Genomic DNA, 21,077 nt, shown 5'->3' on the forward strand with positions numbered 1-21,077 from the left:
TTCACAGTTTTATTAAATATGCGAGCAGAGTTTTTATAACTTTGTCTTGTTTTGTTTTGCGAAGAATAAACTTCAAGCTTATTATGTCATTTAGTTTTTAAATAAGTAAGTTTGGCGGAAAAGTACACCTTCCAAATCTAAATTCAATTAACTCTCCAAAATTTAGTTTGCTTAAAAACAAAACTGTTGACGTTTTTTCCAAAGCACTCTTCGCAAAAATGTTTTTCTCTACATTTTGATCAGCATGTAAGATTCAATCATATCATGTGATACATGGTTGTAATCAGACATTAAATCACTTTTCAAAAATACAAAATAGCGAATATGGTTTCTATAAAAAAATCCAAAGTTGAGCGTTGTAACTCCATATCAAGAAAGCCTTGGAAAATACGATAACAGGTAAAAAGTGCTTGAAGAAGGTTCTACTTAAAAACATCTAGCTCTTTTGGTTTTCGCTTGAAAAAATAAAGACGAAACTACAAATTTTCGTTTTTTTCCAATAATGCAAAAACTAAAAATGACATACTGTTTTTCAGATAATTGTTCAGCATAAAAATGCGCAACTTTGTCCTCATTTAACCGACCTCGTATTTCTTATAATAATGGGGATGATGCAACTCGAAAAACAGACATCCTGTATTTCAAAAACCAGCTAATAGTCTAAGGATAAGAGTAACCCAGTTTGCCATCTTTCGACAATAACATAAAGTTTTTCATCGAGTGATTATTACTGATTTACTAGACGTTTTGGGGGTGTGAGGTTCACCTCAAACCCATCGCTCATCGAAGGAGCGATTATCTGAGTTTAATTTGGCAAGAATGTGAATAGTGGAGCTGGAGGTTATAGAGGGTAGTAAAATAATGTAGGTAGTCAGCCATTGATGTAGGCGAGCAAGCAAGGCAAGAGGGTGTGAGCTTGCGCGTCCGGGTGGTGCACTGCACTAGCGCAGAGTGCGCGGTCCTCCGGTTATCGAACGGTGGTCCAGTCCGCGCCCGGCCTCGCTGTGGCAATGACCTCGTCGAAGACGCTCTCTTTGCCGCCACAATGACCAGCTGCCGCGTCGCGCTCCTCTGCGTGCTGCTCGCGCTGGACGCCGCGGCGCTCGCCGATGACGACCTACAGGAGGACAACGTGACGACGACCCTCGCCGCCCCCACCCTCGAGCCGAAGCACCACGACCCGCTCTTCCCGCGGGACCTCTTCACCGAAGAGCAGCGGCGCAACGGCGCCGTCATCCTTCACATCCTCGGTGTCGTCTACATGTTCGTGGCGCTGGCCATCGTCTGCGATGAGTTCTTCGTGCCGGCGCTCGACGTCATCATCGAGAAGCTAGCCATCCAGGACGACGTCGCCGGCGCCACCTTCATGGCGGCGGGCGGCTCCGCGCCCGAGCTCTTCACCAGCGTCATCGGCGTCTTCGTCTCCTTCGACGACGTCGGCATCGGCACCATCGTCGGCTCCGCCGTTTTTAACATCCTCTTCGTGATCGGGATGTGCGCGATCTTTTCCAAGACCGTGTTGTCTCTCACTTGGTGGCCCCTCTTCAGAGACTGCTTCTTTTACTCGCTTAGTCTCATTACGCTCATCATTTTCTTTAGAGATAACCACATTCACTGGTACGAGGCGCTTGTGCTTTTCTCCTTCTACATTCTTTATGTCAGCTTTATGAAGTGGAATCAGCCTATGGAGAGGCTAGTCAAGAAACTCATCTACAAGAACAAGGTGACGAGGGTCAGGAGCACCGACCAGCTCATGCCTACGGTACGTCAAGGCCCTGCAAATATTTCCCCGCAAACCCTTTGGCGCAATGTCGAGACATCAAGGACGTATCGTAAAAGGGATTGTTTCCTACCTAACAACCCACTACTAAACATCAAAAGCATTCTCTTAGACTTTTGCTCTCTTAATTAAACATTTTTCGACAAAAATTCAACAATTATTGCGTCGTTACAATTCTATAGTAAATGCTGATACGACGATAAGGACGTCACATGCAGGCGTGCCAAAAAAACAACAAGAAATTATATTGAACCGTTTGACGTCAAATCGACATCAAACCGGTAAAAAAGCATAGCTTTTTCAAAATTCTTTACTTTTGTGCTCTATATTTTAACGAGTAAAATATTTCAACTACTGAAAAGTTTCGAAAACACTATCTGTTTTTTCACGCCTTCGAGTATAAAGTTATCAAGAACACAATCATATGCTACGTCATATAAAATACTACTTTTCTACTTTACTGTCGATAAATCGTGTTTACAGAACATTTTAATTGCAATTAAATTTTAATCGCGATTTATTTGACATCTGTCAATGCATTTTAAATGGCAACTTAATTTGAATTAGTTTAATTTTGAATTAAATCTTAATTTCGCCTTCTGTAAACCGTCCTCTAGAGTTAAAAAACCGCTGAATAATATTACAATTAGTAGAAAAAAAAACAGAAAATTGAATTTTCTTTAAATTATAACAGATTTTGCTTTTCATTTTGTCATCTGCCACATGCTCTAATGCCGCAGTTAAATGCACTATACGGGGTGTTAGGGAATGGTTAGGAAATTATGAGGCAACATGGGGACGAAAACCTTTATACCATTGTTTCCATACATCTCAAAAATAAATAATTTATAATCGACCCCACTGTTTGAGAGCTATAATATAATTTGATTGTTGAGTTAATGAATAAAAGTAATCGTTTTGTTAAAAATGTTTGTTACTTAGCAAAAAATACGAACCATAATTTTCTGACAGACTTTCGCGACTATAGTTCCTATATTGGGAAAGTTGAGACACTGAATGTCAATTTTCGAAATTTTGTTTAACATACGTCCAGTAGAATGTGTAAAAAAACAAATTGGAATAGAAATCAGTGGTGTTACACCTTAAGTTTGGCGAAAAGTCAAATAAATTTGTCAAAAATGTTTCCCTTTTTCGTCGAATAACTGCGTTTAGAAATGATTTAGACTGGCAGTCGTCGTCAATTCACTGTTTTTCTTAATATGAACTCCAAATTTTCAGAGATTTCTTTGTAAGAACAAGAATGGGCTCGTTCCGCAATTTTTTAACTGAATTTTTGGAAAATCCATAAAAAATTAGGTTACCCTTATTTTTGCAGGGGGTTTGGATTATCCAGACATTAATGCTGGATTATGTGTAAAATTAGGAATAAAAGCTTTATGTGTTGAGGCGGACAGGTTGATGGCTTAAAGGGTTTATTCTCCCGACAGTCTACGCGATTTTTTCTCTACTAATAAAGGTAAAAAATTTATCAGAAGAACATATTTAAATGGATCATTTAGGAAACTTTGCAACGTGTTACAACGTGTGTTAAAAATGTATAAACATTATATGACAACCCAATAAACTAAACAATTTTTTGCGAAATGTCTGAGTGATGTCTGTCCGCGAATTAAGAATATTGTTTGGTAAAACAGCCGCGTTTTAAGTTGTTTTAAGTGCATTATTTGAGAAAATTGTGTGGCAATGTTTAAGAGAGTGCCTCCACTGCCGGCCACGGTGCCCAAAAAATAGAGGGACGACTGCCGGCGTCGGTTGCCTGCGCATTCCGGACACCGTTGCCGACAGCAGGAATGGATGCTGATGCTGTTGATGGCAGCGGAGGCACTGCCAATGTTGAATTCAAATGCAATTCAACACTGGGGCTGATATTTGTTATAACATTTTCTATTTAATCAACACATCTAGACTTTATTGTCTTCCGTCAATAAAATGTCATTTTTATGACGTTTGGAGGAAGAGTTATTTAGAAGTTTACATTTAAACAATATTTATAATTATTATAATCACTGGAGATACCTCTGCTACCATTAACTTTATTAGAAAAATATGTATTCGATTTAAGATAACTACATACCAGAAAAGTTTAGGGATATTAGTAATTTTTCTAAATAATGATGTAATGAATCAAACTTTGGGCATTTTTTTGAAACTAATTATAAATTTTCAGCGTAAATTTCAAAGATTTCATGTAAATGGCTTTGTTTGTTTTTGTTACAACTAAAAAATATAAACTGTTGTCTCTAACTTGATCTTGTGTGACGTTTTTACAATTAAAAAACCAAAAATATAATAAAATTTTTGGTAACTAATGCAAAGTGTAACATCCCCTACTGGTTACTACAATTTAACATCGCCGTGGCACACTTATCTTTTCGTGGAAGACTTCTTGCCGCGCTGCACTTAGGGCTCCGAATAACTCCTGATGATTTTTTTGCAGAACATTTTTCCACAGAACTATTCTTTGGGGTGTATCCTAAACGTAATCAATAAGTATTAAATGAGAAGATTGTTCTGGTCACAGTAAAACAAATATTTGTTTACTTTCGTAAAAATTTCTTAACCAGTTGAAGTATGCGATTGGAACTATCTTGCATAAAAATCAAACCATTACCGTAATTTTTGGTGTAAGGCAAGACAAGAGGTTAAAAAATAAGATGCCTATACCAAACTGCGGTTAAAATGGTTTAATCAAAACCAGGTCGCTTCTTCGTCCGATTTGTATTCCTTCCTACACCACGATTGTTTCATTAAAGTGAAAAGATACACTCCTTGACATGTTGGAAAAGATTTTTTCAAGATATTGCCAACTGCACACTTCAAGCAGTGGTTTAGGAATTTTTACGAAGGCATCAAAATTTCTGTTTTTGTGTCACCAGAGCAATCTTCTGACTCAATACTCATTGAAGTCGTTTAGGATACCTTCCAGAGAAAAGTTCTATAGTTAAATGTTCCGAAAAAAATTCATCTGGTGTTATTCACAGCTTTAAGTGCAGTGTGGAAAGAAATTATTTAAGAAAAGATAAACAACTAGGGCACTGCGATGTTGAACTGTAGTTTCCAGTAGGAGAAGTCACATTCTGCATTAGTAACAATGGCAAACAAATTCATTTTCATAAAATCTTTGAAATTTATGTTAATAAATAACAATTCTTTTTCAAAAATGCCAAAAATTTTATTTATTACATTATTATTATTACATTATGACTACTCAACAAAATTACTAATATCCCTAGACTTTTCTGGTGTGTGTACCACATGCACATTACCGCTTCTTCAAATAATCACTATTGTAGTATTTGGGTATTGCCACCTTTGTCAAGTTTTTTTATTAATAGTTGACCTTTTTCTTATTTTTTTGCATTGTTCGTCAAACTTGCTTCAAATCTAAGAGGGTTGCATTGATTTGTGCTTTATATTCTTGTGCTTTCTGATGATATTTAGATTTCAAACCTTTTTGCGTTATTTTGACATATGACAGAATTCACAAAGTTGATTAAGCAATCTATCACATTAAGACTTCATACGTGATTTGACGAGGAACGCTTAATTTTTAACAATCTGTATTAAAAGTTACATATCACTTCGTATTGTACGCAATTGTGTTTTTAAAGCAAAAATATATCATTCTTTAGTAAAAACGAAGGTTGAGATAAAATAGCATTCGCGCTTTAAAAAACATTTTTGTACATGTAATGTATTCAGATTTTTTTAGTTTTACTACACATTTCACGCCCTTAATAAAGATGACTAACTTTTCTTTAAATTTAACATATAAAGTTGCATATTACCTAGTGATAACAAAATACAATTTGCAGAAGGTAATATTACTGAAATTTCGATACAAGCCGCGTAGCGGCGAATTGAGCAACTATCTGAATATTCTTCTGTAAGAGTATTTTTATACGTTCTTTTTCTATCTTGCATTTTTTATGCAGTTTTTAGAGGTAATTTTTCCTTAGCTGGTGTCACGTACTATGGAGTATCATTCTGATGGGAGATTTAATATTTAGGGGCTGATTTCAAGTTTGGTCACAATGTTGCGCGGGTCGCTGTTGCAAAGTAGCAACGAATGGCATTACTAGATTTGCGCCGTTGCTATAACAATACCGACTTGCGCCGGTTGGAAGTCAACATTAAATCAGACCCTTAGTGTAAACTAGAAATGAATTTTCAAATTGACTTATAGAAAGTACAGACTGATCCAGAAATACTGAGTATGTTGGCAACAGATTTGAAAGTATTTTTGCTCGTAATTTGGAACACTGCAACTGAATTCGATTTCTCTTGACAATTATATGACATACAACCCCACAAGATTGTTAAACTGTTGTTAACTGGAAGCGTATTCCATTGATATTCTTTAAAATTTACATCCAGTGTTGCCAAGAGACTCAGTATTTCTGGATCAGTCTGTACTTTCTTTGTAATGACGTTGTCATCGATAAATTGTTAACTGCATTGTTAAAGATGCAACATTTTTGAAAGAAATTAATACAGTTCTATTCTTATGCCATTTGTATAAATGGTGGATGCGCCAGGATACGAATTTTACAATAATTTTAAATTAAGGAATAAATTGAAACTAAATTTTAAGCCTACGAATTACCGAATTATTTTTTTAAATAAAGTTGATAAAACTGTTAAATAGTTATTAACAATTAGATTCCTAATAACTTTTTGAAGGGCCTGAATAATTTTGAGAAAAAAATGCCGATTTTATTGTTTTGAAACAGCTAATACTGTTTTTAGTAAAAATGTATACAAGGCAAAGCGAAAACATTTACATTAAGTTAACAGTAGTAGGTATGAGATTACATAAAAATATAATAATTAATGCAATGAGTTTGAAAAAAAAATTTTGCCAATTTATTATTGTTAATTTATTAAGGTCATAATCTGGGAATATTTAAAGCCCGCTGCGCAGCTAAGGCTTCTATATTCTCCCAAGGGTTGTAATCGACAATATTTAAGTCCGTGATACATTCATAATTTTAATCTATTTTAACTGACAAGACTGACAAGTTTGGTTTAATTACGGTCGGATCACAAAATATAAAATAAAATACATTACCATAAGTATTTCCTTAATCTGTACAGTATTATTCTTGTTTTGATTAAACTGGTTCATTAAAGCGATTTTATTCCTCGACACTGTCAAAATTTCCGTTTTTTTCTTCCTGTGTAAGGCAGTTTTGACTACTGTTTGGCACTTCTCAATACAAAACGTCAGATTATTTTATACAGGTGAATAGTATATTAAAAAACAGGTTTCATAAGTCAAGTCTTAATGCAAGAATACAGTTTGAAAAATGAGTGGCGTTGGCCACGAGTTTTTTGAAAGAATGAGTGCTCTATGGTCTTATGAAACGAGTTTTTTATACTATATTTTGTAATTTATCCCCTTTTTGCAGTTTTTAAAAAAAAATTGTTAATTTAGTCGATGTTTTTGTGACAATTGGTAATATCTCACTTTTGAAAGTGAAAATTGATTTAAAATTTTTGTTTTATCAAAGTTTTATCAAAAAATAAGAGTCTGGATGACAATGGAGGTAATTTTGCATAAACGTCCCCTGAAATTTGTGGAATTCGCAAAAATACGGTCCCAGTAAGACAAACACCATCCTATTAAGTGTCCCTAGCCATTGTTGCAAAGTAAAAAACACCGCAGTGCGGGAGAGTCTGTTTCCCACACGTTGGGAAATAACCGGGAAATAGATATGAGTACAAAAATATTTTTTACGTTTGTTGCGATTCGTCTTTCCAACACCATAGAACAACACCACTCTGACGTTAGATTGAAACAAAATTAAAATTTAGTATTTAGTATTATTAGTTAATTTAATTTTGCGGTAGTGAGAAAAATGTAATGTGCGACGTGTAGGCAAGTTTATTTTTCATCCTCGGTGGCTTTGCAAACCTCAGCTCCGCTTCAGTTTACAAACTATCACCTTGCATAAAAAAAATCACTTACTTATCACCTATATCACTTATATCACTTATTTAACAAATAAATAAATATTGATCAAATAACAAATTGGCGATTTATTTGTCGATGGTGAAACTGACTCTACGTGTATGTTTGTGGAACATTGTGCATCAGAAGATATCAAAAGTTATACATAATAAGAATGTAAGTGTTATTAATTGTTACAAAAACAAAGCAGATAAGACTAAAAAACCTTTGACCTGCTTGATATTAAATCTGGTATTTTGTTAATGAAGATATAACAATAAACTTTAACTTAGGAAATACAACCTGTATCACTATGTGATTAGTTATTTTATTTTTTATTATACAGGTGTTTACAAAATAGCGCATAAGCTCTCTGGTTCGTTGTAGGAAACGTTTCAGATTTTAGGAAACCTTTTAATGTAATAAAAAAACATCGTTATTTTTCATGACTTTACCAAAAAAAAAACAAGATGCTAGAACTGGGACCATTGTCAGTATTTGAGTATTTTCATTGTGCTTCTATTTTAATTGTGTTAAATAATTGTAACTATGAATTTTTTTACTATGTTGGATATTAAATTCACAATTTTAGAAATTTAGTTTTAAAGATAATGACGTCACCCACGCTAAAAGACGTCCAATTTCAGCCATTTTCCTCGTAGTTTTACAGCCGTTGTAAGTAACGTTTTTCAAAGTTATTTACAGAATACATTCTTCTACACGAACTATAGGAGAGAAAGTGTTTTAAGTGGTATCAGTGCTTTATTTAAAATAACCTGATAACTAAAAAAAATCTCTTATAGGTAGTAATAATGTTGTTGCTTATTTCATAGATACGAGTAGACGTAGTACACCTTTATTTTACAAGTTGTTCTATGGTACATTATTTCATTTAGTTATGGTCTGTTTTTTATAAACATTTGTCAGTGACAAAATCAGATATAAAAGTAGTTCATATCGCCTTAAATGGGAAAATTGAGAAATTAGATTTATATTACGTACCCGGATTTGGGGTTAGCAATACACCTTATTTGGTGATTTTTGAAAGAGTTTAACAAAAATTTCTCGATGTACCTATTTGGGAAAACACGCAAGGGAAGGTTGGCATTATCTGCTCGTGATTCCTTTCTGAAACTCGTGCTTCGCACTCGTTTCAGAAACCCATCATTCACAGGTAATGAACAAGTTTTCTTTACTTGTATAATAAACTACTATTTTTGAACATTTTTGAACAATAAAAATAAAAAAATTTCCAGTTAAAGAGAAAATTAAATATTTTTGGCCCTGAAATAGATTCTTAGGATTTGTTCTTTTTTAGTGGCTTTTGTTTTAACATGAAATTGTCAATAGTTAGCTCGTAAAACTTTTAAAACGAACTTGCGGTACTGACATAGATTCTTAGGATTTGTCTTTTTAGTGACTTTTGTTTTAACATGAAATTGTCAATAGTTAGCTCGTAAAACTTTTAAAACGAACTTGCGGTACTGACATATGATATTAGCGATCCTTCTACTCGTATTGCCCGCTCGTTTCAATTCAGTGACGTATATTTATATTCGTTGGTTTTTGTTGGGGATTACACAAAAAGGGACTTCTTTACTGAACACTTGTTTTTATGCAAAATTTTCTGCTGAATTCGAACCCGAAGTAGTTTTTCGATTTGGAATTGCTTTCAAACTGCAAAAGACGGTTTTGTGGAAATTTTTGAAAAACTTAAAATTGGTCAAATATTTCATTTACATCCCCATATCTTCCTTCTAGATAAAGCTAGAAACTTCTTTTTTTACAAAAAAGTGCTCAGTGAATATAGTTTTTAACGTGAATTCACAACTTTTAGTTTTGAAAAAAGAAAACTGAGAAAATTGTGCAAGATTACAAATACAAAGGGAAACACGCGGCAATGCCACTACAAGCGCAATTCGCAGTAAATTTAATAGTTCAGAAACATACACTCACAGATAATGAACAACTTTTCTTTACTTGTAAAATAGACTACTATTGTTTTATCTAAATTTTGTCAAAAAACAAGAGTGTGGATGATAATAGAGGTAATTTTGCATGAACACCCCCTGAAATTTGTGAAACAAGCAAAAATACGGTCCCGAATTTGCTTCTTGCCAACCTAAAAAATTTCGTGAAATATTCCGTCGAATAATGACATCGCACTTGATGACGTTGCGTGCTTTAAGGTGCCTATTAAAGCATCAAAGTGGCGGCAAATTACAAAAAATACGTTTTAGGTTTCATCCTCCACCATTATTTAAAATTTTGTATAACACCCCTTACTTTTGGAAACATTTTTGGAAATGTGGGAAAAAGTTTTATACCGGGTGTGTCAAAAGTTGCGGATAGGCTCTTAAGAGCACCTAGATAGCGCTATACAGAACACTATTCTCGATAAAAAAATTCACTAAACCTATATTTTGGCTGAAATCAAAAACAAAAAATGGCAACGCCGTACAATGGCGAGCAAAAAACTTCGGACACCTTTGACATTTCACTGACATAATCGTGTGTAATTTGAATTTCCTATCCTTTTTGACAATGAAATGACAAAAATGTCTAAAATTTTTTGCTCACCATTGTGCAAGTACGTTTAGAAAAATATTAATCAAAGTATTACCATGGTAACATTACTAAATGTTGCCAAATGTTGCTGCACTTTTAAACTGGTGTTTTTAAATCATTTTAAAAATCAAAGAAAATGTTTTCCTACAATTCTTTTTGAAAAATTAGATAATAAATAAAGCAAACAGTAAAATAAATCATTAAAGACAAAATTAGCTGGTCTGATTTTCCTACAATTCCACATTAAAGTATGCATTTTTTGCAACTTTTACGAGCTGTTGCATCTTAAATAAGGAGCAATGATTTTTTTATAATTTCTTTAGCGGTCAATAAGGCCACTAGTATCTATTCTCAAGAGCCTATCCGCGACTTTTGACACCCCCGATATATCAGTGGTAAAATAAATAAATTCTGTTTAGAGGTTTATGAGTGTATTTTAAAATTAAAAGACCCGGTAAGACAATTTGATTTAACAAAGAAGCATTTTATTAGGGTAGCCGGCGACAAGGGTTTGAAGCCTAAATTGTAAATACTCAATACTGCATTAATAGCAAGAAAAATGAAAAACATAAATTTACAATAATGTATAAAGTATTGCAGCGCTTTTTCCAAGTTACAAGTTCTAGCCGTAGAAACGTAAATCTATTCAAAGTTGTAGAGTAGAACTTTAAAGATATTCAGCTCAAATCTGAGTTGTAAACCCAGCCTATTCCAATCTTGCAAATAAACTAAAGCTCCATTATTCGCTTTGAAATTGAGTCATCAAAGACGGTTTCGGTACAAGTTACAAGTAGAATTTTGAATATGTAACAAAGATTTTTTTATTTTTAAAAAAAAGAAGAAAATTATTATCTATTTGTGATTACGTCTCAAAATAGTCACTCTTTCCACCCCACAAAATAATTTTACGTGTCTGCTTATAATGGATGAGTGATGATATTGCACGTGAGACCGCTTCATAAATTATTTAGTCCAGAAGTAGTGTCGACTTTTACTCTTTGCGCTCAATTTCACAATGCGAAAATTTCACTGTCCTCGCTTAACCTACATGGAAGCGTATCAGGGATGAATTCTGGGGAGTCTTTTTAATACCGGCGATAAGTCGGTCTCGAGAAAATTTCCGATAGGCGAGCTGCCACACAATGTCGTCCGGGAAGCCCGGGAGAGTATGCAGTTTTGCTAATCGATAATTTTAATAATTGAATTATTGCCACCAAAATGTCACGCACGTACTTATATTTTTTTGGTGACAACAAACTTGTTGTGAGTTCTTTTTTCGTTTTATCAACTTGGAGACATTTATCGAAGAAGTGCTACGTCAACATAGAAGATTTTCATTTGTAAACATGAAAGCGCCAGATTACACACCATTTTATGTTATGAGCTTTCCGGGATATAAATTGCAATATGATTACGTTTAGAGTAATATCGCTCAATTTGAAAAGTTTTATTCGACTGCTTGCAGGAATATAAAAATGAAACCGATCGAAGACATTCCTAAAAGCCCGGTGTAATTGATGAAAGATCGAGCAGGTTAGAAATAAAACCGCGTAAAAATTGATCAGAAGCAGAAACACGCCAACCAATAAATACAATTTAAAATCGGCAAACTTCGACAAAACAGTATCACTTGCTTTAAACATTCTGCGATCTCACTTCGACGTTAAAAATACATCATCATTGACCTAAGCGAAAATCGATGCATTCGAGTAAACACTGATATTATGATAATTGATATTTTTTGATAATCTCCACGATTTAAAAATTAATTAAATCTTTGTGGTTAAAAATTGTTATAAAATAATTAAGATCTCACTGAGGGTTATACATAAATAAGTTGCGACAAAGAAAGCTGTACAAGGAGCTGAAACTTTTCAGGTGTTTGTGTTCCCATAATATTGGATTATAGGTTAAGATCGAAGCTTGGTTATCTTTATGAATGACCATTGTTCAACAAACACGAAAAGGTAAAGTCTAAAAGTATAGAGGTTGTTTCAATCAAGATTACCTCCGGTAATATCTTGATTATAATCTTCTAAAGGATTTATGATTTGGTCAAATTTCAAACTACAAGTGCCGCGATTTTGGGACAAGCGGAAATTGGAGTTAACATTAATTAACACATTTTTTTAATCCAGTAAGGTGAGTTTTTCAATAAAAAGCCCATCACATGGTTGGTTTAGATACTTATTTTGCGTACCTACCCATACTTAACATTATTGATCATTTATTAAAGTCTGTGATGTGAAAAAATATTGTCCCGGTTTTTTACACTTGTGGTTTTTAGAAAACAAAACCAAAGTAAGTGCAAATGAATTTGTTGTTTAATGAATTAAAAGTGTTAGGTGATCAATTATCACATCTTGTGACAAAAGATGAATGCAGATTTTAAACAATATTAAAACGTAACTTTTTATCAATCCTAGACTGGAAACTAAAAGGGATATTTTCCAAAATTTGCAAAATCTAGACTACTGAGGAAACTCAAAAATACGGAGCCTGTAAGAATCTAATTCAAAAAAGAATTTCAAATTAAATTGTTGAGGATTATACAGTGAGAATTATTTATGAGTTATTTCTAACATGTCCTAGAATGCAGCTAAAAATACTAGTTGCACCTACCACTTGAATACTCGTACTTTATATTTAATTCTTAAAAACATTAATTGAATCGACATTGGTTTTTTATTTTCTAACTAATAATAGTCCATAATGAAGTTTTATAAAGTCTATGAAGACAAACTTGATAATTTTCAGTACGAGGTAATCGTGAATCAGTTTTGATTTTTTTTATCGATTAACGATATGGTTTCGATGAAATCATATTTTTACTATTATTATTAGTTAGTTGCATAGGTTAGCTGATTTCATAGATTTATACCACTATTAGAGAAATCGCTAAAATTCCTATTTGTGCCGATACATTTCTCTGTCTTGAACAAATGCAATAAAATTCTTGTGGGTCACCCCAATGGTGGTTACCTCCTGCGGTGCGTCCTAAACCCGTCATAAATCTTCTTCCAGCTAGCTACGCATTCGAAGAAGGATGCATTAAAAGTTGCCTACTTACAATTTAATTTTTGCTTTATATCTAACAATTAAGAACAGTTAACAAAAATCTAAAATATCTCAGGTCTGTATTTTTAAATTTCCTATAAAATGGTTTTTTTAAATTCTCAATACAATGCACCGTTATCAAAAATTCGTATCAACTTCATTAACAGACATTTTATTTAATAAAAAAATATCTAGGCATTTATTTCAATCAAAAATGAATCTTCGACCTACATTTACTTATAAAGAAACACTGCAAATGTCAAGAAACTCTTCAAGTCTAAATTTGCGGCTAAAAACAGTAAAAACAGTTTACACGTAAAACGTATGCGCCAGCTCCCAGAGGGTCTAGAGCCTTAATCTTTGAAGTTAAGCAGCTCTGACCCCGGTCATTCCTTGGATGGGTGACCGGAAATGTAATGCCAAAACATCGCAACTAACTCGCCTTTCTGAGGAGATGACGTTAAACCATCGGTCCCGGTCACTACTAGTGGTCGTTAGGTCAGGTCAGAGGCTGTAGATGCGACCTGAAAACTCTGGCATAACTCTCGCATATTTATTTTTACTATTATTATCTCCACCAATTTTCTATCTTGTCCAAAAGCTAAAATGGTGGAGGTGCCGGTACTTTCTATTCTTGTTGGAGTTTTTTTAATTTAACTTATCAAAATCTATTCAAACTATTTCCTCTTAGTTTTGTAAATTATTCGCGATTTATCAATAAACGACTTGACGCTGCTGACAGATCAAACACTAGATTACAGTGATGACTGACGACACCCAGCCTTGCACTGCCAATACAACCCCTAAAAATTTACTAAAAGGGGTTGCACAAAAGTTCTATTTGTGAAATTACTTTCATAACGAACAATTTATGAAACCATAGAAAAAAATATTTGTTACACATTAGTTTATAAATCTATTTATATTTCATTTGTGTTGCTCTACAAAAAAATATAAACATCCGTTAAAATATTGCCGTTACATATTTTGAACTTGTACAGTTAAATGTCTTATCTAAGTCGTGAAGTGACCAAACATAAATGCTGTTTCAAAAATATAGAAAACGTTTCAACAAGGCCTTTACATTTTTTGTGGTCTAATAGGACCCAAATTAAAACTTTCTGTGTTAAATTGGACTCCAGTGACAATAAGTGTTGAGAAAACCCATTAGTTAAAAGAGAAAACCAACTGGGAAATGCGATATTTTTTTAATAATTTTGAAACAAATGTTATGTCTCATTTCACTTCTTAAGAGAAAATTACTTCAGCGCATTTACATATTTTTGCAAATAGCACACAAATTAAAAGTTTCTGTGTAAGAAATAAATTCTGTGTTAAGCTGAAGGGTTTTTCTTCTTCTGAAATTTTTGTGGATCTTGCTCGTGGAATTAACGAAAGAGGTCAAAAATTGGAGTTTTTAAATGTTATTATTACAATCATTCGTTTGTAATGACGAATCAAAAATTGATATTCTTTAATGCTGCCTACATTTGCAGAGATTTAAGAAATAACACAATTAATCTAGTATCTCTTTAGATTCAAAAATTTCGAACGGCTCCGTCTTCAATGCTGACACAAAAGTTTAAAGCCAAATGAACACATTTTGGCTGTCCCAGATTTTAGTGTTGTATATGCTAATTTCAGCTGCGATGTGATGTTGTTATTTTCAGAAATTCATTAAAATGTATTACAGAAGCAAAATAAGAATAACAAAAACGTGTATAAAAATAACGAAAATTTATCAGCGACAACGCACCTTGGATAGTTTTTATTTATGCAGCGCCTCCGCCGAATGCATTGTGACAAATAATTCAACTGAGCCGAATGTACTTAATTTAGACACACCGCATGACACTGGACAACACATTTGTAATATAATACAAAGTATGTTATTAAACGAATATCCAGGATTTCATTCTTCTTGAAGTTTATAAAGAACACTTATCGTGGTAAAGAAACTGAAGCAACTTTAGGTCCAATATACGAATTGTTATTAAAATAATTTTGGCCCAATACAGTCATGCTGCCTGAAACGTTCTTTTTTAAAAAACAATTTGTTAACTGTTAAACGCTTCAATTTTATGGTAGAATTTTATTCTGCCGGTTTATAGAAAGCAATGTTAAAATTTAATTTGTTGGTTAAAGTTAACAACGCGAATAGAGGAACCAAATCGCTTCAGTTTGGTCACGTGGTCAGTTATCCGCATTTAATTGCGGATTAAACTAATGAGGCTTCTATAACTGGTCCTTAGAGTACAATACAGAATTATTCGTATTTATGAGACAATAAATGAACCTCAAAAAGAACCTCTAAAATGATGCCAGTCGAGATTATAAGTCGTGTCCTATCTAAGCTGATAATAATTTTACAGCACTGGAAAGTAGGGGTATGGTATGGGTATTTTCACTATACCTTTGGAATCATTTGACCAAATATTACAAAACTTGGTAGACTTGCTTAAGAGAAAATGCCTTTTTATCTGGTAATTACGAAAACTGGATACATCCACCTAGTTTTCGGTTGCAACTTTTCAGGTCACATTTTTTTGTGTTTTTTCTAATTTAACTCGCATCGTAATGGAGAGATACAATTTAACTGAAATTTAGTTTAATCTTACTAGAAATTGGGTCTTATAGGCTGATTTCAAGTTGAGTTACAACAGACGCAAGTCGGTATTGTTATAGCAACGACACAAATCTAGCAGTGTTATTGGTTGCTGCTATGTAACTGCGACCGAACTTGAAATCAGGCCCTTAGTCGTTAAATAACTATTTTAATCTAAGAAAATATAGCTTTGGTTTAGATAAATATGAAATAAATGAAATTAACAGCAAAATTTAAAAATCCTCTGCGGTAGTAGAGGCACTGCTTTTAATTTAACCAGTTTGAAACATATTAATTGGTTTCAAACCACATTCATACAGCGTGTATACAAAATAGCGCATAAGCTCTCTAGTTTGTTGTAGGAAATGTTTTACGAAACTTCTGAAAAATGTAACAAAATCTACAAAAATACAAATTGTATTAGTAGTTTATTTTTTTTGCCGTACCTCTATCTTAATTGTTGTGGAGAAGTTACAGTTGTAACTATGGAATTTTGTTATTTTCATGCCAGAGCAACTTTATATAAAGAAATCATACCTTAATGTTGATGATTATCATGATAGGACGAGTGTATCCCATTTCAGTTCATAGTAGAATTTCAACAGAGCATTTGAATTTTTTGGAGTGAAAAATAAAGCACAAATTACGAGTTTCTGTAAAAGAAAAAAATTTTGTTAAACTAATTCTAGCGACACGTTTTGAGCTAAGAAAACCCACCAAAACTCTCAATTTGTGCCCCATTTCAATCCAGAAAATTCAAATGTTCTGTTGCAAAATTCTACTTTGAAATATTATGATATGAGTTTTATAAGACGCATTTTGTCGCACGCACGGATTTAGGAGCAACTGCGACAAATTTCCTTATAAACGAGATATCCTACAGTATTTTTTTTACTTTGCACCTTTTTTAACCAAAAATTTAATTCCGCCGGCCATACAATTAAGTTAATAATTTGGACCGTCATCAGTTTATTTGTAAAAATGTATTCTTAAAGTGTCCAACAAGTATGTACCCCTCAACGCATACGGGTTTTATGGCAAATACGCAGAATTTGAAAATTGACCAAAGGAGAATGGGATCTCAAATATTATACTTCATTCTTTAAAAAAAATTGTCAAAGTTAAAAATTTTGAAATTATATTGGAACCCTGCGACATTGTCATAGGAACGAAGCCTAGACGACTAATTTTAAATAGAGTTGCCAACGTTGAAACAATTTGACAATTGATTTTAATTCCGGATGGACTTTACTTACTTGCACTGGCTTTTGAAGTTATGTTTGTATATTACTCGAAAGGTGTTTGACGGGACAACAATCTGGAATGGTACAAAAAACTCTGAAGGTTTGTATTTGATTTATTTGATTAAATTATGCACTTGAATCAGGTGCCGATTGACAATGACAGTTCTCTCAGATAATTTTCAAAAAACTATGTTGTCAACATTATTCAACGAAATTACCCTGGTTTTTTGTGTAATTATTATAAGAGCACTCTCCTGGATATTACAATACGCAAAATGACTTTCGTAATGGCCTCAGTAAGAAACCGAAGTTGAAAATTATATAAAGTTTCATGAGACTTGAAGTACGAATTCAATTTCAAAAACGAGTAGCGTTGACCATGTGTTTTTTGAAAGGATGAGTGCTTCAAGGTCTTATGAAATGAGTTTTCTATACTATTTTTTCTAATTTGTTCCTTTTTTGCTGTTTTTAAACAAAAATTGTTATTTTAGTCGATTTAGGGATTTTTGTGACAGTTGGTACTGTCTCAATTTTGAAAGCAAAAATTAAATTAAAATTTTTTTTTTATTCATATTTTGTCAAAAACAAGAGTATGGATGACAACGAAGGTAATCTTGTGTGAAATATGTGCCAAATTAGAATTGTAACTACGCTTTTAATTTTATGGTGTGAAAAATAAAGAACAAATTGAGTTTCTATAAAAAAAGAATTTTGTGTTAAATTAAATCCCAGCGGCACGTTTTGAGTAAGAAAACCCACCAGACGCCTTCGAATTGTGCTCTATTTTACCCCAAAAAATTCAAATGCGTTGTTGCAAAACTCTACTATAAACTGACATGGGATATAGTTCTTGCCAAGCTAAAACTTTTTATAAAATGTTTAGTTAAATAATGGCTAAGTACTATGAGATCGTACTTGGTGAAATTGCGTGCTTTAAAATGCCTCTTTAAGCATCAAGATGGCGGCAAATTACACAAATATTTTTTTAGTTTCGTTGAGTTTCGTTTAGTTTAGTCGTGGAAGACTAAAGGAACTTGGTCTCTTTCTTAGTTCTATACCGATTAAAAATATTTAAAGAAATCAAGAGAAAATAATCTTTATTTCCCACTTCTATTCTTCTTCTTAATACAGCTAATACTACTATTCCACTGCTTAATATTGAATAATTGAGAGAGAATTTTGTAATATTTTTGTAGGGTTTGTTAGAACGTGTAACATAGTGTGCTGAAGAGCTTATGCGTCTTTTATTTATACACTTTCTATAATATTGCTGTTAACTTTTTAATTGTTCATTGATTGGAAGCAAATTTGTAGGGTTTCGCGAATTTTTTACAGGGTCCAAATGATAAAATGGTGGAGGCGCCGGGATTGCGAGTAATATTTAAACCAAATCAATATTTTACAAAGTGTTATTTTGTAATTAGTTTAAGTTGCAATTCCAGCATTTACGAGAGCGCTTTACTGCAATCACAAACATTTTTATTTTCCCATCCAATGTAAAAAATCTCGCATCTAACATTTATTGGTCCTTGTTCGTGCCTTCCCTTCCGAACATAAAACCCCGTCGAGACTTTCAACTTATCAATGATTAATTAGTGTCACAAATCCACCGCCATCATTAATAATAAGCACATTGAAATACCGACAAAAACAAGATTTTATCGATTCGCACTTTCTAGAGCATTTCTTCAGTTCCATTAGCTTAACTGTCTCTTATCTGTATTTCCTGTTTGTGTGTACTAAATGTATGCTTCATTGTTTCCAGCACCAAACGGCCGCTCAAGCTCTGGTGAGTCCGATCTTAAAGCTGCTTTCTCTTTACACCTTTAACTCGCCGCTTTCTACTTGCTTACCACCTCACCATGCTTTATTCAATTTTCTAGCTGCATGAGTATCGATTATAATTTTTTTAATAAACAATTAGGGAAATTTCGCTAAGGAATCAACTGAACGTCCTTGACACGATAGTTATTGATTTCGGGGCCAATCTACGCGCAACATGCTTATATAGTTAAAATCATCAAATATATTACCAATAGACTAAATTATGTATATTTCGAGTTGGATGGAATATTTATGGATTTCTCTTCATGCTATTTAGACTGTTGATGACATTTATTTATTGATTTTTTTCTTTTTCAGTCGACTTCAGTCAGTGTCATTTTAGACTCTAGCAAGGTCAGTAGAGTATTTAATAATGTTGCCTACTATGTGTTTTTTATTTCTTTTTTTTTAAGTTAACCTGTGTTTTCTCACCTATCCACCTTTTTCCAATGTTTTTGAAAAGCGGAGCCATCATAAAACGTTTATTATGTATGTTATGTTCTAGATGTTTTATGTTGAACGTGTTTGTTACCAGTAGAATAGGCAACTCTAAATACTCTACTGATTCTAGTACGAGGTGATCAAATGTAAAAAAGCGTTAATTTTTTACCTCTGTTCAACTCAATCCATTTTCTGTAGTTGTGCTGTTTTAGCTCTAAGCATGTACAGCCAAATCTCGAAAAATTGACCCCGGTATACTTTCTCCGGCTGTACCTGTACAATCATTCAAATTGTCTCTCAAATTAAAGAAAGTAGTTGTGTAATTTCTTTGCAAGTGAAAGTCTAATGTCTTTCTTTAAGCATGCTATTGTTCTGTCTTTGGTGTTTTGTGAAATGATCCCTGTTCAAAAAACGTCATTTGCGATTAAAGTTGTTACGCTCTATGTTGGTGAATTGTGAAGTCGTTCTTTGCCGAAATGGCGGTAAAACTTAAATGTGACGTAAAGAAGACATGTCTCACTTTGAATTTTATCACAATTAACATCTCAGTTGGTGCAAGTAAACTGAAGAATCCGTTGTTTGAATAAATGTTGGGAAAGGTTTTTTACGAAATACGATATAAACGAGTTTTTACTACTTTGTCATTTTTGTGAAGAGTCTTTGACGATACTCTAATCTAAAAAGCAATAATTACAGCCGTCAAAGTTAAATTTCGCTAAGAAGCCTATTTGAAAATTGGAATATACGATAAAAAATAAGAAATCAGTTCCACGCCCTCCTGTGAGCGATTCTAAACTGTTTCAGAGATTTTGACGTGCTGGAACTCATGGTTTTAAGAAAAATGCATAATATAGTATATTAACGATTTTTTATATGAGTATATCTGAATGTATGTCAACTTTATGTCAGTGTAGCGATGTAGGAATTTTCGATTAAGTTATTAAGTAGTTAAGCACGTTGTAAAAATCAGCTTTTGTACCATGTAACTTTCTAAAATTTTCAGCAAGTTATCCATGACAGTTAGGTACGTTAACCCGATGTCCACTACGGAAATAAGATTCTAACATAATTTTTTTATGTTCTTCTATGAACGGATATACAGGGTGATTCTAAATTCCATCATACTCTGTAAACTGGAGAGTCGTCAGACTATTTCGCACAACCACGAAAATTCCATTTTGGCCGTTGCGTTCATATGAAGGGAAAAAACCGATGTACAATTTAAGCACAAAAATGAGTAGGCCACTGGTAACTACATTTAAAAGAACCGAGAAATTAAAAACTTATCCAATGCAAAAAAGGCGCAAAAACGTGTGTTATCACCGGTGTCGTACGCCGTGCAGATTAGTGCGTTGTTAGTTCGGCTTTGATTTGTGTGTCACTGGATCATTATCATGAAAAATCAAGCAAATCCTGAAATGACTGATATGGAAGTGCAGATGGACTTTCTGAACAATTTTTTGCTCAGCTTGTCACTTCACTTGTTTTCATTCCTTTAAACCGTTTTTACGTTATTTCATTCACTGTAAGATAGTAATACCTCTCTTTTTAAAGCGTTTGAGGCTATTCATGATTTGATTTATC

The 21,077-nt window shown here is 33.4% G+C and overlaps 1 protein-coding gene across 9 annotated transcripts in view; it reads left to right on the forward strand.

Annotated features, from left to right (window-relative positions):
* Positions 1 to 939: 939 nt before the first annotated feature.
* Nckx30C overlaps positions 940 to 21,077 on the forward strand; it is a 95,242-nt gene continuing 75,104 nt past the window's right edge. The window contains exons 1-3 of one of the 9 annotated variants that reach the window (XM_064355670.1): positions 940 to 1,762; positions 18,994 to 19,017; positions 19,371 to 19,406. In XM_064355670.1, coding sequence (XP_064211740.1) covers positions 1,046 to 1,762; positions 18,994 to 19,017; positions 19,371 to 19,406 — 777 coding nt within the window. In that variant the 5' untranslated portion in view covers positions 940 to 1,045. The remainder of the gene's footprint in view (positions 1,763 to 18,993; positions 19,018 to 19,370; positions 19,407 to 21,077) is intronic. The other 8 variants (XM_064355665.1, XM_064355672.1, XM_064355667.1 and 5 more) reach the window with 8 other exon arrangements.

The sequence above is a fragment of the Tribolium castaneum genome, chromosome 3 (assembly GCF_031307605.1).
Source record: "Tribolium castaneum strain GA2 chromosome 3, icTriCast1.1, whole genome shotgun sequence".
Lineage (NCBI taxonomy): Eukaryota > Metazoa > Arthropoda > Insecta > Coleoptera > Tenebrionidae > Tribolium > Tribolium castaneum.